General features: G+C 44.0%; 1 protein-coding gene across 2 annotated transcripts in view; it reads left to right on the top strand.

Moving 5' to 3' along the window:
* The window catches only part of Gnal (G protein subunit alpha L), a 127363-nt gene that overhangs the window by 69067 nt on the left and 39308 nt on the right, over nt 1–18988 (top strand). For both annotated transcript variants that reach the window (XM_048363374.1, XM_048363373.1), the window contains exon 5: nt 15714–15811. In XM_048363374.1, the coding sequence (XP_048219331.1) occupies nt 15714–15811 (98 nt within the window). The remainder of the gene's footprint in view (nt 1–15713; nt 15812–18988) is intronic.

Here is an 18988-nt window from a genome sequence, read left to right as displayed (position 1 = left end):
ATAGATACCCTCTCCAGACTTTTCAATTCCCCACCTGCTGCTACCTCTTCTAGGTCCTCTAGCTCAGCAAAGCGTGTGGGCATCAGCCTATCATGCCACCTCCCGCCCCTGCCACTCCTGAGGACTCAGAGAAACCACTGTGGATTATGGTGGATTGCTTTGGATTGCCAACAAATTAACCAAGACCAGCCCCAGGCATCTTATGGAACCTGCCGAAATCAGATGACCCATTCGGTTTTTGATGGCTTCCAGGAGATCAGAAATCAAAGAAGCTGAAAGTGCTTGTTAAAATTCTAGTACTAGGCCAGATGCTGGTGGTTCATCCCTGTGATCCTAGCTACTCAGGAGAATGAGATCTGAAGATCACAACTCAAAGCCAGCCCAGGCAGGGAAATCCATGAGACACTATCTCCAATTAACCACCCAAAGAAGAGTGGGGGAGAAAGCCAGAAGTGGAGCTGTGGTTCAAGTGGTAGAGCACTAGCCTTGCACAGAAAAGCTCAGAGACAAAGCCCAGTCTCTTTGTTCAAACCCCAGGATTGGCACAGAAAGTAATTAGTTATTAAGTCCTGACACCAACACACCACTGTCCAGAGCTGCAAGCTCTGGGGTGTAGTCTCTGTGGTCTCATTGTTGGAAGTTGGTTTGCAGATCTGCCTTAGATATTTTCTATGACTCCTTAGTTCATTTGGATGATTGTGTGAACACATAACAGCTTAGGGTACCTTTTGCTGGAGAAGGCTTTATATAGTAAACTATATCCCACACACACACAGTTCTACAAAGAAAACTATGCATTTTGTGTATTGCAAACAAGCAGAAAGTACTTGACGTGGTTTCTTGTCTTTAGTCTCTCTTTAGTTTCATCCTCGCTTTTTTTTTCTTGTCCCAGTACCGGGATTTGAACTCAGGGCCTGGGCATAGTCCCATAGCTTTTTTTCTCTCAGGGCTGGTGCTCTACCACCTCAGCCACAGATCCACTTTCAGCATTTTGGTGATTAGCTAGAGATGAGAGTCTCATGGACTTTCCTGCCCAGGTTGGTTTTGAACCACAAAATCCAGCACCCAGCTCCATTCTCACTTTTGTCTTGCTACCAGAATTTGGAAACTGTCTTCGATAGGAAGTTGTATAGGCTGTTAGCACAAATGGTGTCCCTCCAACCTCCAGAGGAAAGAAGTGAAGAGAGAGTGGGAGCAGGACCAGGGCCAGTAACTCTCCCTTGCCACCACGTTTCAGAGGACAGCCTCCTATGGAAGCAAAAACTTCCTTTGAAGTAGAATGCATCCCAAATCCAATTACTCACAGTAAGTGAAGGACTTAATATTCCATCTGGAAGAAGCCTGTAGTAAAAGGGACTTGTTGCCATCATAGATGAGAAAGCTGAGAACATTCTAGGAAACCAAATTAAAGGCCTTCAAAAAAAAAAAAAGGAGCCCCTACTCAGATGTGGGGGAGAGTACATGTATCCCCAGTGAAAACTACAGAAGGACTAAGGCACCAGTGGCTCATGCTTGGAATCTGAGCTACTCAAGAGGCCGAGGCTTGAGGATCAAGGTTCAAAAGCCAGCCTGGGCAGGAAAGTCCATGAGACTTATCTTCAGCTAACCACCAGAAAGCCAGAAGTGGAGCTGCGGCTCACGTGGTAGAGCACAGCCTTGAAGGGTGCTGAAGGACAGCACCCAGGCCCTGAGTTCAATCCCCAGCACTGGTATAAATGAATGAATTAGTTAATTTAAAATAAACCTCCAGTAGGGAGATGGTGTAGAGAGTTCCAGTGTCACTCGCACAAGCCATTCTCCCATGAAGAGTCTGGAGCGTCATCTTTCGGTCATCTTTTGGCCGAGGGCCGTCAGGGGTGCATGCATCCCTGGGTCTTGCTGGCTGCAGCGTTGTGGGGACAGAGGTGGCCTCCAGAGCGCTTGTCAGCTTGCCCCATTCCCCCAGCTCCGAGCACTGACGTCACTGTGTCCTTGGGGACAGGTTGTTTGTGACAGTGTAGCATTCACACTTAGATGCATGATGTGTAAATACAGACTTGGCGAGGTTTTCTTTTTCCACCTTCTTGTTCCACCTGTTTTTTAATTCATTAATTCTTTTTCTGTTTTGTTTTGTTGGCCAGTCCTGGGGCTTGAACTCAGGGCCTGAGCACTGTCCCTGGCTTCTTTTTGCTCAAGGCTAGCACTCTACCACTTGAGCCACAGCGCCACTTCCAGCTTTTTCTATATATGTGGTGCTGAGGAATCGAACCCAGGGCTTCATGTATTCGAGGCAAGCACTCTACCCCCAGGCCATATTCCCAGCCCCTAATTCAGCAATTCTTAAGACTCGAAAAGGGGTCAGGGCACATTCCAGTGTTAGAAATGAACATTACCATGTTTCATTTCTGTCTCTGAAACACCTTTGATACTTCTTATAATATAAATCTGCAGTGTTCTATCAAAACCATTCCAGTATTTACTTGAAAAAACAAAACTGACACTCAGGACCTGCACAGTAGCCCATACTGTAAGCCCAGCTCGTCAGGAGGTGGTGACTGGAAGAAGAGAAGCTCAAGCCATCCAGACAAAGCATTAGTGAGACTCCCTCTCAGCAAATACGCTGGCTCTTCTGCTGCAATGCCAGCTGCTCAGGAGACACAGGTAGAAGGGCCAGCCCAAGCCCCAAACGAAAAAACAAGACCCCACCTGAAGAATAACTAAGGCATAAAGGGATCGGGAGGCCAGAGTTCAAACTTCAGTACCAATAGAGACTGGCAGGCAGGCAGACAGACAGACACACACACAGACACGGACAGATAAAACTGCCACTCTGATCTAGACAACCAAACACCTAGATTTGGGGAAAGCAAGCGAACTAATTTCAGGACTGTTTTCTATTTAGGCTGTCACCCCAGTGGAGGGGAAGGAAGAGCGAATAAACTTGTTGAGTCCTCAGTGCAGACGGTAGTATGCTGAACACTCCATGGGGTTCACTTACACCCTGACTCGGGCCTAATGAAGGTTCCTATCCAGGGGATGGTGCAACTCCAAAGAGCCCTGCTGCCACTGTTCCCTTTAGTGCCCTGCCTGTTTGTGTCTTTGTTTCTCTGTAGCCACAGCAGAAGGCCCAGGCGGGAGGCTGAAATCAGAGAAATCACAAGGGACACTATTTGCCTCGCCAACAGACGGCTCATTATCCAGAGATCACGCTTGTTTGTTTGAAATAAATGAGCTGACTTCTCTCCAGGGTGCTTTGCTGGGTAAAACATGTTTCAAGTTCTGTAGAAAGGAAAAAAAAAACCCTGCCTGGTGTGGGTGACTCCTGCCTGTCATCCTAGCTATTCAGAGAGCTGAAATCTGAGGTTGGTGGTTTGAAACCAGCCCCAGGCAAAAACGTCTCTGACTCTCTTCACTCCAATTAAACACCAGAAACCCTGGGAGTGGAGGTATGACTCAAGTGGTAGAGGACATGGCTGCCTCTGCAGTGAGGCAGGTGTGCAGAGGGCCTGAGGGGCTCCGGGCCTCGGAGAAGCCCAGCCACCACACCCTCTGAGGGACAATCTGCCCTGCCCTGCAAAGCCACAGTGTGCAAAAAGCACATTGTTATTTTGACATTGTGACGTAGTTGACTTCTGACATTTTCTCTTCCCATTTCCTGAGTTGAAGATATTTTCAGTCTGTGCTGAGGTGAAATGGCTGGTCACCGTCCCTCATTCTTTCAGCTTTAGCTTCCTCTGGGCCCATGAATCATTGGTATCAGGGCATTGGTGGCACTGCAATGTCCTGTACTTAGGGCTTTGTATCATTTTCTAGTTATCTGGTACAGCACCAAGTGAGAACCCCGTGAATAGCTGCCGAGTACCTACCTAGTTGCTAGCACCTAAGGAATATTTGGGCATTGATGACAAGTTCTGACAGAATAGGGAACTCGTGTTCTAAATTTGACTTAGACAAGTTGCCATCACGGTAACATGGTGATAGAACTTTATTGAGATATTCTTTATATTCTGTTTGTAGAAAAGAATGTACTTCAACTGCTGGGCATTGGTAGCTCATGCCTGTAATCCTAGCTAGTCAGGAGGCCAAGATCTGAAAATCATGGTTCAAAGTCAGCCTGGCCAGGAAAGTCCAATAGACGCTTATCTCCAATAAACTACCTGAGATCAAGCCCCAGGACCCGCACCAAAAAAAAAAAAAATCACTTCAGTATGTCTTAATGAAAGCAGATATATTTAGGGACTTGTATGTGTTGTTGTTCTTGTTGTTGTTGTTGTTTTCTAATTTAAAATCTATGGGAAATAATTTAGATTGAACTAACTCTAAAATAGGTATGTGCCTTCACATCGTATGCAACTGATTAAAAAAAAATGTATCAATGGCATAAATGTAAGAGTTAAAAACTATAAAACTCATAGAAGAAAACAGGGGTAAATAGTCCAGGCCTTAGATTTGGCAGCGACTTCTTGGAAATGAACCCAAAGGCAAAAACAGATGTCAGACTTCCTCAAAATTAAAAATGATGTGCACGGGGGACATGATCAAGAAAGCAAAGAGACAGCTCACCAAATGGAAGAAATGCTTGCAAATTAAATATTTAATAGAAGTCCAGTGCTCAACAGATAAAAGGAATCGTTTCAATTCAATAACAGAAACACAATCTCCAAGTGATAGAGTACCAGCCTAGCAAGTCAGAGGTCCTGCATTCAAACCCTGTTACCTTAATAAAAAAAAAAAATACAAAGGACTGGATTAGACATTTCTCTAAAGCCTTCAACTGGCCAATATGCTCATGAAAAGATTCTCAACATCACTGGTTATTGGAGACATTCAAATTAAAATCATAGGAAGAAGTCACTTGATACCAAGTAGGATTTTTGTAACAAAGAAAAATAAAGAGTGTTATCAAGGCTGTAGAGAAACTGGCACCTCAGGCCCTGATTCTGGGAATAGGACAAAAGGATTGGTGGCTTCTCAGGAAGTTGAGGAGTAACACTAGTTCTGAAGTCCTGGAAAGCAGAGACCCAGATATCATGGGTTCACATTACAAGCAGCACTAGTTACCTGCCAGTAGCCAAAGAGTGGAAGCAACCCATGTGTCATCAGCAGATTCATGCAAGAACAAGATGTTGGGCTGGAATATGGCCTAGTGGTAAAGTGCTTGCCTCATATACATGAAGCCCTGGGTTTGATTCCTCAGCACCACATATATAAATATAGAAAAAGTCGGAAGTGGCTCTATAGCTCAAGTGATAGAGTGCTAACCTTGAGCATAAAGAAGCCAGGGACAGTGCTCAGGCCCTGAATCCAAGCCCCAGGACTGGCCAAAAAAAAAAATGTTTATCCATATGCATACACAGAGTGAAATATCAGTCCTGAAAAGCAATGAAGTGTGCCTGCATGCCATTGCATTAGGTCAAATGCAAAGAAAAGGCCACAGATCATAAGACTCCATTTCTGTGGAATTTTCAGATTAGACAAATCCATGGAAACAGCAAATTGCTGGCATAGCAGGTGCTGGAAGGGGCAGAGACAAGTGTGTGATAGACTCAAGGACAAGTATTTTCTGTCCTTAAACTGATGAAAATGTCTTTTGGGAGTGGAGGTGTGGCTCAAGTAGTAGAGCACCAGCCTTGAGAAAAAAAGCCAAGTAAGAGTAAAAAATGTGAGGCCCTGAGTTCAAGCCCCAGTACCAGGACCAAAAGAGAGGGGCAAGGAGAAGGAAAGAGGGAAAGAAAGAAGGAAAGGAGGGAGGGAGGGAGGGAGGGAGGGAGAGAGAGGGAAGGAAGAAGGAAGGAAGGAAGGAAGGAAGGAAGGAAGGAAGGAAGGAAGGAAGGAAAAGGGGAGGGAAGGGTCTTTGACCTAAAGAAGTGATGGCTACATACATTGTGAACATGCCTGTGTCACTGAGTTTTACACTTGAAGACAGTTGATTTTATGTTTTATTAATTTCACCTCACCGAGCATAACCATACGTACTGGTCCCGCGCAGTTGTGTGCTTGGAATAGAACTTTGAGAGATAGAGAATACCGGGGTGGGCTAGAGAGAAGTCTCGCCGTTTGTCAGTACTTCCTCAGAGCGAGATGCTCACCGTTGATTATGGACGTGGAGTCACGAGCTTCAAAGTAGTGAGCTATTTGGACAGGGATGCCTTTCTAACAACATCGTTGGCAATGGAGCCTCAGATTAATGAGTCCCAAGACCCCTTCCAAGTCCCTGAGCCCCACGGCCTCTGCTCTCCTGGGGCAGCCTTGGGAAGAGCGCAACCCTACGCTCACCCAGACCACGGTATGCGCTCTGCTGCTCTGCCCTAGGGAAAGTTAGCCGCCCTTTCCAAGGGCCTTCTGTGCTATCTTTTGATTGCTCTATTTTTTGAAATGGGGTCTGTGTCTCCCTGGCTAGCCTCAAATTTGAGACCCTCCTGCCTCAGCCTCCCAAGTACTGAGACTACAGACATTCACTACCATGTCCAGCTCTAACCTAAATATGAGCTTTCTGTTATTTCTGTAATGAGAAATGGCTCTGGTATTTGCTTTCTGCAATAATATAATGATATCCTAGAGTTACTGCCAGCAAGCTATAGCTATTAGTGTGTTATCATCTGATTCACCCATAGTTATTTCTGCTGTGAATATAGTTTTTTTAAATAAATTCAATCTCTAGCACCTCAAAAAATAACAGAAGAAAAGCTATTTTTAAAGTACTGCTCTTAAGCTGGGCATGGTTGTGCACATCTGTAATCCCAGCACTGAGGCTGAAGCAGGAGGATCAAGGCTTCTAGGCCAGCCTAAACAAGACACTGGATCCTGTCTTTTTCCACAGAGTCTGACAAAGGCACCATCTACACAGGTCCTGCTTATTTACTTTAATTGAATTAATATCCCATATTCTAAATCTAATATTCATCTATGGTTCAACAACCCTTAACAAAAATTACAGAGAGAGAGAGGGAGGAGAGAGAGAGAGAGAGAGAGAGAGAGAGAGAGAGAGAGAGAGAGAGAGAGAGAGAGAGAGAGAGAGAGAGAGAGAGAGAGAGAGAGAGAACACACTCTGAATCTGCAATCCCTCAGTATCTCCAGGGAATTGGTTCCAGGACCCCCTAAGGTATCAAAATCCTAGGACAGTCGAGCTCTTCATATATAATGGCATAGTATTAACACAAAACCTGCTTTGTATCACCTCTAGAAAATGTATGCAACCACACACCATGCAAAGACCCTGTAAATAATTGTTACACTCTAGTGTTTAAGGAATAACGGCCGGGGGTAGGGGGTAGGGGAGTCTACATGCCCACTACAAATGCCACCATCCATTTCTAAAAATATTTTCTCGCAGAGGTTGACTGCATTCCTAATTAGCAACCGAAAAGCCAGATGTAGAGCTGTGGCTCAAGTGATAGAGTGCTAGTAGCCTTGAAGGGGGGAAAAACCCTCAGGGATAGTACCCAGGCCCTGGGTTCAAGCTCCAGGAGTGAATGGCGCGCGCACACGCACACACACACACACACACACACACACACACACACACACACACACAGCAGGAGGAGGAGGTATCCAATCAAGCCCTGCAATGACAATGAGGCATAGGGCTGTGCTGCAGACTCCATAGAAATGGAAACTGACTATAACACTGACCACACGCGTTGATCTCAGCATTCCTCAGAGTTAACCGCTGTCATAGCTATAGCCCAGGACTGCCCCTGCCCCACATGTACTTGTTCTTTCTTACTGAACATGTTTGTTTCTTCTCCTAGTGCTCCTCTTTCTCTGAATCTGGCTGTTCTTTTCTTTTTTGTGTATGCTGGGGGGCTTGAATTCAGGGCCTCTTGCACTCAGTTGGCTTCTTCTACTCACAGCTGTGCTCTCCTACTTGAGCCACGCCTCTCGTTGTGCCTTTTTGCTTGTTAAATGAAGATGAGTCTCTCAGATTTGTCTGCCCCAGCTGGCTTCAAATCAAGATCATCACCTCTCAACCTCCTGAGGAGCTTGGAGTGCAGGCATGAGTCGGTATTCAGCCCAAATCTGAGTGTTCTTGACAGTCATTCTTTCCTTCTTTGGCATGTTCATTTGATATTCAGACTTAACCCATCAATCTCATATAAACTCATCGCAAAACTCATCCAGTCTCAGCTCCGGCTTTGAGCCAATTCCAGTCCTTCATCTCAGTCTGTCTTAGACATTGCTCTGAGAGCCCCACTAAGCTGAGTTAAACTTAGCACTCCTACAAAGCGCACCCCATCCCAGAGCCCCTCAGAGTGGTCTTCCTGCACATGTGCTTTGCCCCTGCAGCCCACAAGACTTTGTCTCTCTGAGTTTCTAGAACAGAGCCTTCAGTGACTTCCCATCTGTCCACATAGTTTTCAGATGTCATCTTTAACTTTATATGTCATGTGGGCACTAGCTACAAAGTACCTCACAAAGCCCAAACCAACCGAAGAGTGAGCAGATAGCATGTTCATGGCTGGGGGCAGGATGGGTTAAAGAACAAAAACAAAAAGAGAGCAGCTGCTGCAAGTGGCTCACGCCTGTAATCCTAGCCAGTCAGGAGTATGAGAGCTGAGGATCATGGTTCAAAGTTAGGCCAGGCAGGAAAGTCCTTGAGACTCTTATCTCCACTTAGCCACCAAAAAGCTGGAAGTAGAACTGAACAAAAAAGCTAAGGAGTTAAGGGTCAGCACCTAAACCCTGACTTCAAGCCCCAGTAGTGGCGCAGAATCTTCAATGAATCTCCAATTAAGCACCCAGCAAAAACAGAAATGGAAGTGTGGCTCAAGTACAGAGCACTGCTAGCCTTGAGCAAGGACAGCCCTGCCCTTCCCAGGGAGGAGCAACAGTGGGGCCCCCAGCCCACAGCCCCTGTGAGGGGAGCAGCCGGAGCCGCCGGGCTCACGCTCTGTCCTGCGGGAGGCTTAGCACACAGCTCTTTGGAAAGGATTTCTGCCCCCATTTTCTCCTGGGACAAAACGTTTTCAAGTGATCTGTTGTGATCTCCACTCGGTCAGCCTCCGGTCAGCCTTCCTTCCTCCCTAGCCTCCAGTGCCCAAGTCTGGACACCTCACCCCGGCGTGAGGCCTTTCCTGAAAGGGTATGAGATCAACTCAGACGGCTGCTGAGGGCCACGGCTGATGGTGTACCCCCTTTCTTGTCCCTGCCATACATACGCTGGCCATGGGAGCACATCCCTCCCTTCTTAACTCGGAAAACTGCCTGTCCTCCACTACCAGCACCTGTGTGTTCTGCAGAAGTTTCTAGAATTCAGTTCTCGAGCCTGCATGATCTCTCCTTCTTCACCATGCACTTCCTCTAAGCCCATCAAAAATCACCAGCCACGGGCTGGGGATATGGCCTAGTGGCAAGAGTGCTTGCCTCGTATACATGAGGCCCTGGGTTCGATTCCCCAGCACCACATATACAGAAAACGGCCAGAAGCGGCGCTGTGGCTCAAGTGGCAGAGTGCTAGCCTTGAGCAAGAAGAAGCCAGGGACAGTGCTCAGGCCCTGGGTCCAGTCCCCAGGACTGGCCAAAAAAAAAAAACAAAACAAAAAAACAAATAGAAAAGAAAGAAAATGGAGTTGTGTCCCAAGTGGAAGACCACCAACCTTGACCAGAAAAGCTAAGGGACAGCGCCCGAGCCCTGAGTTCAAGCCCCACTACTGGCACCAGGAAAAAAAAACATATTGGACCTTGCCATGTCTTATGAAAACTACAAGGTGGTGTTCCTGGCACCTCCCTGTGCCCAGAGCTACCGAAGGACACCCCAGGGCCCCCCAAACTTCCCGGGGCAGTTATTACACACTCTCCTCTTCCATTGCCTTGACAAAGGGGTTTCAATGTAACAAATCAGTCTGATGCACATTCAGGTCATCCTGTCCCTGTGCTTGTTGCATCATTTGTCATCTTTCCTGCCCCTCACCCCTTGTCCTCTTCCCGACCCCACCGACCTGCGTCTGTGAGCTTGTCCTGCCCACTCCTCCTGTAGTGTCAGACACTGCCCAGAAATCCCGTGTCTACTGTGCGATCCCTTGGGACAGGTGAAGTCGCACCAGTCAGAGCCAAGGACCCTCCCAGCTGGATTTGAACTCTGATACAAAAATCTATGCACAAGCCACCATAATTATTATTCTGTGGCTCCTCATTAGACACACTAAGTGTTTTATTTTCTTTGTGTGTGTGTCAGTACTGGGGCTTGAACTCTGGGCCTAGGCTCTGTCCCTAAGCTTTTATTACTCAAAGTGAGCACTCTGTCACTTGAGCCACAAGTCCACTTCCAGGTTTGGGGTGGTTGATTGGAGGTAAGAGTCTCACAGACTCTCCTGCTGGGTTGGCTTTAAACCTCAATCCTCAGGGCTCAGCCTCCTCAGTAGCTGGGATTACAGGTGTAGCCACTCATGCCTGGCTCTCGGTATGTTTTCTGCTACAATCTCCCCAGAGAATATGGATCTATTCCATTGTCTTATGTCAGTAGGAATAGAGCAAATCTACTGTTACAGATACTTGGTTTCAGTTTAACTTAATGTTCAAAAGAAGGGCTTTGCTCTGTCCTCTCTTCCTTCTTCCCTCGCCTCCTTCCTCTTTTCTCTCCATTTTGTCCTTCAGCGTGTAAGACAGAAGAGATTCAGTGACTAAGAACACAAAGAATGAGAACAACACTTTCAGTATTATATAATTCAAGTGCAATGTGCTGAAGAAAATCTTGTCAGATAACTTAACACCTTGTCTGAGAGCAAAGACTAAAGTCGTGATTCTTGGAGTCTCTTTCTCTAATGAAAATACCTAATTATTTTATTTCTGTTCCCACACAAATAAGTTTCTCTTGTGAGTCTCTTTGGCATGTTGTAATTCCACAAATTTCTCAGAGAATTAGGATTTTACAGAGAGTGTCTTAATTGTAGGAGTGGGAGAATTAAAAAGAGAAAGATTCAAAAGCTAAAAAACTAATTTTGTAGAAAGAAAAGATACCAAAAATTATATGCTTCCACCACTAGAGGGGAGGTTTTCTGTTCTGCAGGTCATGGATCTGGTTACAAAACCTTTCTACTGGTGCTTGAAATCAGAGTCTGGACACTCCCTTCGGTTTTCTGCTCATGACTAGTCCTCTGCCACTTGAGCCACAGCTCCACTTCTGGCTTTTTGGTGGTCAATTGGAGATAAGCATCTCATGAATTTGTCATCCCACAATGTCTTTGAACCATGATCCTAAGATCTCAGCCTCTAGAGTAGCTAGAACTATAGACGTGAGCCACCAGCACCTGGCTTTTATCATGTGTGTGTGTGTGTGTGTGTGTGTGTGTGTGTTTACAATTTGAAAATGAAATTATCTTAAAATATCTCTTCAAAAGTCTTACAAGCCACTAAAAAAGTAATAGATGCTGGGTACCCGCGGCATCCTGGAAACCTGGGTAGCTACTCAAGAAGCTGAGATCTGAAAATCATTGTCAAATAAGAGGTCAACAGTATTCTTAAACGCAGCTGGAAACAGTGAAAATGCAAGCTCAGGAGGATATTACCTCCCAGGGATGTTCTAGGCTTGAGTGTCTCTGATGGGGTAACTTTTCATAGCTAAGCCATGAAAAATATCAAAGTACTAAAAACTATACCTTTCAGTAGATTTCTGTTTGTTTGAGGGGGTTGTTTGTCTGGGTTTAGGGTTGGAGGGGGTTGAGATCAGGTCACTCGAGCTGGTCTTGAACTCACAATCCTCCTGCGTCAGCCTTCCAAGCGCTGAGATTATAGGCATGCACCACCATGCCTGGGTTTTAGTAGCTTTATAGCTATTGAGGATGATAAATACAACTCCTTCCCTATTTTTTACATAATAAAAATCTGATCTAAGTTAGAAACAAATAGAAATGATCTAAATTTGAAAACAAGTGCATACAAAATAACTTCCCAAAAATTTTACTGGGGAACACATTTAACAAATGGTACAATAGATCAACACAGTGAAAATTGCAAGCACTACTGAGAGAATTTAAATAAGACATAAGTACATAGATATGTTTATGGGTTAGAAGACTAATGACAATGGCATTTCTCCCAGAATGACTTACAGCTCCAAGGTAACCCCACTCAAAACACCAGCAGCTGTTTGATGGAAACTAACAAGCTAATTCTAAAATGTATGTGAAAATCAAAAAGACCTTAAAATAGTCAAAATAATGTTTGAAATGAAGACGAAAGTTGGAGAATTTAAATTGTCTGCCTTAACACTGTAAGGCTTTATACTTAGCATGCTCATGGCCCCAAATTAAAAGCTAGCACTGAAAAAGGAGAGGGGAAAGGAGAATAGAGAAGAAATGGGGAAAGGGGAAGGAAAGGAAAAAGGGAAGAAAAGAGAACCAAATTTTAAGACTTATTAGAGCCACGCACGAGTGGCTCACGCCTGAAATCCTAGCTACTCGGGAGGCTGAGATCTGAGGATGGCAGTTCAAAGCCAGCCTGGGCAGACAAATTTGAAAGACTTATCTCCAATTAACCAACAAAACCCTGCAGCAGAGGAGTAGTTCAGGTGATTGGAGGTGGGGGCAGATCTGTAACTAATCCTTTGTGAAATGGCTGTAGTTAGGTTAGATTTGAGAGTAGACAGAAATTGTAAGTAAAATTATAAAGTCATAGTGCTACCGATCATGACAGACCCCACACAGACTTTCTAACTTGTTATTTATTAGCTTTCTGAGAAAAAGAAATTATAGAAACCTATTAGAGCACTCTGTTATCCCAGGGATAAAACTGAGTAGGTATATTTTGACTCAGACTAAACCTGGGTTTCAGTATACTTCAATTCAATGTTTATTGTACTAAAACTATTTCTAAGACTAAGTAATGGACATAATTCACTGTGCTCTATAAATTCACATTAAGTATTTGCTTATGCTTCAGCATATTCCAGAAAGGATTTGATGCTGCTTACCAAATTATAGCACAAGTTAATAAAGTGATTGATAATGCCAGAAAATGAAATGAGCACAGGAAGTCAAGGCATGAGGGATCAGCAGTGAACTCCGTCTCTAGGGCCAAGGCCCTTCACACACACACACACACACACACACACACACACACACACACACACACACACCAGGAGTGGTCAGCCTGACACTGCTTCAACTTTCACACAACCAGTGCAGTGAGTGGAAATAAAAAGCAGTAGAAAAGACAGGCTCCATAGGACTAAAAAGTATATATATTCGGATGTCTGTCAAATTCTAGCTACTCTGGAGGCTGAGATCTGAGGATCAAGATTTGAAGCCAACCCAGGCACAAAGTCTATGAGACTCTTATTTCCAATTAACTACCAAAAAGCTGGAAGTGGAGCTATGGTCCAAGTGATAGAGCACTAGCCTTGAGCAAAAAAGCTAATAGCCATCAGGCCTTGAGTTCAAACCCCAGTACTGGTACGATAGATAGATAGATAGATAGATAGATAGCAAAAATAACAAAAATAATTAATGAAATATGTACACACACATATATGTACATGAACACTATACATGATAAAGGAGTTCACTCTTTTATTTATATTATTTTTATTTATCTTAATTCTTTTTTATTTCTTGGTCACTGTTTTTAAATTTCAATTTGGAAAAAATGGTAGTAGAGCTTTTGTTTTGAGGTTTTTCTTTTTTTTTTTTTTTTTTTTTTGGCCAGTCCTGGGACTTGGACTCAGGGCCTGAGCATTGTCCCTGGCTTCTTTTTTGCTCAAGGCTAGCACTCTGCCACTTGAGCCACAGTGCCACTTCTGGCCATTTTCTGTATATGTGGTGCTGGGGAATTGAACCCAGGGCCTCATGTATACGAGGCAAACACTCTTGCCACTAGGACATATCCCCAGCCCCAGGTTTTTCTTTTTTTCATGGTGGTGTTATTGGTTTACTCAGGGCCTCATGCTTACTAAGCTCACACTCTACCTCCTCCAGCCCTATGTTTTTGAGATAGGGTCTTCCTTTCTCCGTGAGTACTGAAGCTGAGCCTCCAATCCACCTGCTTTAGATTACATGTTGCTAGGATCACAGGCACAGGCCATCATGTCCATTTTTTTCTTCATGGAAACAGTCTCATGTACTTTCCTACCCTCGAACTGTAATCCTTCTGATCTCAGCCTCTCAAGTAAGTAGGATTATCTGTGTGAGCTACTGGCACTGGGCTTATAGTTGATAAGTCTCTAGCTCGCTCACTCTCTCTCTCTCTCTCTCCCTCTATTTTTAAAAAATTATCTTTAATCTTTAAGAATATATATCCATATATATATATATATATATATATATATATATATATATATATTCTGTTATGTGGAGAGAAATTAGGCATCCCAGGACTAATAATATGCAGATATCTGTCACTGTCATAAGTTGTCCATTTCTTCCAAGGCACTCCTGCAAAATCATGATGTGTGTGTTCATAGGTGTGTAAGGAATTATTTTTTAATGAAGCCTACAAGCTATTTTACTGGAGTGATGGGAACCTGAAAGGAATGTTCCAGAAGGAAACATAAATCTAGAGAGATAAAATAAAAAGAGAGACTAACGTAGAAATGGACCTACTGTTTTTCAACTGTAGAGCATTTGTGTTTGTTGTTGTTGATGATGATGGACATGTATAGAGGTACACAGCATAATTTTGAGATTGTTTCTAAGAATGTTGGACTTACTAGAAATGGATAAAGGATGCCTTAATGCCCTCCCCTGGTAGGTGAGCTTTGTGACTAGCTTGGTGCTCATCATTTTGCCCCTCCCTTCACACTGCCTGGGTCCACTTTCGAGTGGAGTTATGAACTTCTAAGAAAACACAGCAATTTGTTAGGTCTTTTCTTTTCCTTAAAAGGATCCAGGCTGCTTAAGTTCCGGATACTAAAATCTAAGCTGCAAACGTGGCAGAGGGAACATTCTCAGAGGGAAACAGGAATTGTCACCATAGTGGGTGAAATCTAGCAAGATGACCTTGTGGATCTTGGATGGACCAAAGTTCACTGTTCACACTGAACTCAAAAGTGCTTTGAAACATATTTTCAAAATACTACACCAAAAAGTGTACTTTCAGACTTTTCTTTTTCATTCTTTTTTTCTTATTCTATGTCAGTACAAGAGTGTGAACTCAGAGTGCTGTGTTCTTACTGAGCTTCATTGCTCACCGCTGGTGCTCTACCACTTGAGCCATACCGCTGGTCTGGCTTTGTGCTGGTTAATTGGGGAAAGGAGTCTCACAGACTTGTCTGCCCTGATTGACTTCAAACCATGATTCTCCAGATCTCAGCCTTCTGAGTATCTAGGATTACAAGTATGAGCCACCAGTGTCTCACTTAAAGGTTTCTCTCTTGTGTGCCTAATGGTCTAAATATAATCTGTCTTCTTGCCCATGTCTATCTGATCATAGCTCACATAGAAAGGTTAAGGAAGCATCTAAGACAGATGAGGATGTTTTATTGCTGAGGCAGCTCTTTCAAGTGATCAAGTTCTGAGCACTGAGAACTATAATGTTGTGTTTAATTGTGTTTGAAGTTATTGAATGGCATTAGTTTTTTACTTGTAAATTTCAGTTCAGGGAACTTTCTGGAAGAGTAAGAATGTTTTGCCACTTAAGTGATAAGAACACTGTGTATGTTTTTCATGTTACTAAGCATAAGATGTGTGGTTTGCTTTATATAAAGTAGACTCCCACAAGAAAAGAATTTGGGTGCTAAAGTTGCCCCTTTTTTCTTGAAGATTATAAAGCATGTACTACTTTGCTTCTTTTCCGCACTTCAGGAATTCTTCGATCACGTGAAGAAGCTCTGGGATGACGAGGGGGTGAAGGCCTGCTTTGAGAGATCCAATGAATACCAGCTGATCGACTGTGCACAATAGTAAGTAGGTCCTTCGATGGTGATCGAGCTTTCTGAAGAGCAAGTTGTCCCCAGTGCTGGTGGCTCACGCCAGTAATCCTAACTCCTCAGGAAGCTGAGATCTGAGGATTGAGGTTCGAAGTGGTCCCAGGCAGAAAAATACCCAAGATACTTATCTCCACTTATGCAGCAAAAAGCTGGAAGTGGAGGTGTGGCTCAAACAGGTGAGCGCCAGCCTTGAGCAAAAACGGCTAAGCCTGAGTGCAAGGCCCGAAGTTCAAGCCCCAGGACTGGCACCCCTCCCCCTAAAAGAGGAAGGAAATGAACATAGTTGCTTTCACAATACCCTGTAGCTAATGCTTCCTTTGACTATAAAAGTCTATATGTTAAATAAAGTGTGTTCAGTAGTCAGAGGAATAGAAATCCATTAGAAGCAGTGTTTCAGGGAGGAACCGGAAAGGCTTTGTCACTTTGTCATTACTACTGTTTTCAATTCTATTCATCTTTTTCCTTTCTATGTGAAGTTACAGGCATAGTTGTACATTATAGTGTATATAAACTAAAAGGCCCATGGAGGATCTGAGCACTGGTGGCACATCCCTTACCCCTAAGTGCTCAGGAGGCTGAGATCAGAGGATCGCAATTCGAAGCCAGTCCAGGCAGGAAGGTCTGTGACTCTAGTCTCAATTAGCCACCACAAAGCCAGAAGTGCAGGTGTGATTTAAGTGGTAGAGCGCCGGCTTTGAGTGAAAAAGCTAAGAGATAGCACCTAGGGCCTGAGCTCAAGCCCTAGTACTGGCACAAAAAGGGGGGAGCTAGAATTACAAAATACAAAAGCTAAAAATTCACCGAATTATACATTAAAGCACCATATTGAACAACTGTAGCTTCTAGCACACTTTATAGTCAGACTAAAATCCTTACACATTCGCACTGGAAACTGATGTGTTTTGTGATCTTTCATGACTGTTTCTTGAAAGACCAACCTTGGGGATGCCATAGTGATACTCAAAATCCCACTGGAAATTCATCTTTTTTAATGAAAATAAATAAGTAATAGACTGTTTACTGTTATAGCAACATAGTGATATAATTTAAGATTTCACTTAATGCAAGATATGTAAAAGTGGTGTGAGTTTCACAATGGACAGAATGGTTTCACATGCCAGCCTAGTTACTCACCACCTGGTGAGAGGTTGGGTAAATTATTTCAATGGGAAAAGCAGCATTGTTTGGTCTTCTACAGCTGCTGTGGGACCCATAGAGAGATACCCACGTCCTCAAAGCAGTGCCTGGTACGTAGTAAGCACTAGGAACATGCTACCTCCCTCATGTGTGTTACCAGTGAAGAGATGGAGGCTCACAGAGGTAATCTGAGAGCCCCTGGGCTGACAGCTGCCCAGCAACAAACACAAGTGCCAAGCGCCAGTGGCTCACACCTGTAATCCTAACTACTCAGAAGACTGAGATCTGAGGACTGCGGTTCAAAGCCAGCACAGGCAGGAAAGTCCATGAGACTCCTATTTCCAACTAAGAACCAAAAAGCTGGAAGTGAAACTGTGGTTTAAGTAGTAGAGTTCCTACCTAATAAGCATGCGGCCAAGTTCAGCCCCCAGTACCACTGAAAGAACAGACCACAGAAAGATCTGCTTCTTTCACTTTGGTCCTATCAAATTACAGAAAGCAGGGAATAAAAATGGTCTCCTAAACAAGGCCTAGGGCCTTTGTTAGAGCTTCTCTTTTTAAGCTTCTTAGGAGTGAAACATTTTGAACTGAAGCCTCTGACCCGCAGGGGAACAGAGAGCAGCCTCTTCTCTTGCTTGTCCATATGTAGCCATCCGCACACACAGGACTCTGTTGGACCAATCATCTTTCCCTGGATAACTGTCTTATTTGTGCTCTGTACTCAAATTCTGGAATGAATGTGCAAGCTATAGAGAAATATCCACTTTTAAATCCAGAATAGTCAATGTTAGCTGGATGAACTCTTCACTTGAAATCAATTGAAGTAGCAGAGCAATGTGAAAGCACCAGAATCTCACTAGTATACTGATTTCAGTATTTCTGGACTGCTTTGAGAGATTTCAGAAACAAGTAACATTTCAGTATATATCCTAAACTACTATATGGATACTGTCAAGTGTTTGAGGTTGCTAAGATAAGATGTTAGAAAACTATAAGCCATGTCCATTGCCCATTTTGTCCATAGCTGTCACTTTGTGAAGTAAAGAATACACACAGGCTGGGAATATGGCCTAGTGGCAAGAGTGCTTGCCTTGTTCGTATGCATGAAGCCCTGGGTTCGATTCCTCAGCACCATATATATACAAAAAGGCCAGAAGTGGTGCTGTGGTTCAAGTGGCAGAGTGCTAGCACTGATTTAAAAAAGCCAGGGACAGTGTTCAGGCCCTGAGTTCAAGCCCCAGGACTGGCAAAAAAAGAAAAAGAAAAAGAATACACATATAAGTCAGCAATGGACAGACATCAGGACAGCCTGAGGTCAGGATCTCCTATGCTTTATGCAGCCCATCAGCCTTCCAGCTCCCCAGGAAATGTGTCTTGTCTGTCTCTGCCACTCGGTTCCTAGATGGGTGTTCTTTCAGGAACTGGTGCTCAGTGAGAGCTGCTTAAAATAAAGACGTGTCAATGACAGGGATTTGTACTGATAAATGAACGCATTATTAGGAAGCTTCATATCTGTGTGCTATCAGACTGTACTTATACAGACCAAATGGTGGAGCCTTCCACGCACCTGAGCTACAGGTAGATAGATAGCTATTAATAGATAACAACCTATTGCTGTGTTAAGCAAAACCACATGAGATCAAGCTATACATAAGAGAAAAATGATGCAATAAAGAGACATGGTAGGACTGGGCATAGTGATACATGATTGTAATCCCAGTTACTTGGGAAGCAGAAGCAGATGCAGGAGTATGAAAAACATACCAAAGCCAAACACTAGGAGCTTGGATCAAGTGGTAGAATGCCTTCCTAGCAAGCACAAGGCTCTAAGTTCAAACCCCAGTACTGCTAGAAAATGAAAATAAAAATAAAAATGTCTGGGCTGGGAATATGGCCTAGTGGCGAGAGAGCTTGCCTCGTATACATGAGGCCCTGGGTTCGATTCCCCAGCACCACATATACAGAAAATGGCCAGAAGTGGTGCTGTGGCTCAAGTGGCAGAGTGCTAGCCTT

This window comes from Perognathus longimembris, chromosome 15 (genome assembly GCF_023159225.1).
Source record: "Perognathus longimembris pacificus isolate PPM17 chromosome 15, ASM2315922v1, whole genome shotgun sequence".
Classification (NCBI taxonomy): Eukaryota; Metazoa; Chordata; class Mammalia; order Rodentia; family Heteromyidae; genus Perognathus; species Perognathus longimembris.
This window is presented reverse-complemented; position numbering and strand designations above follow the sequence as displayed.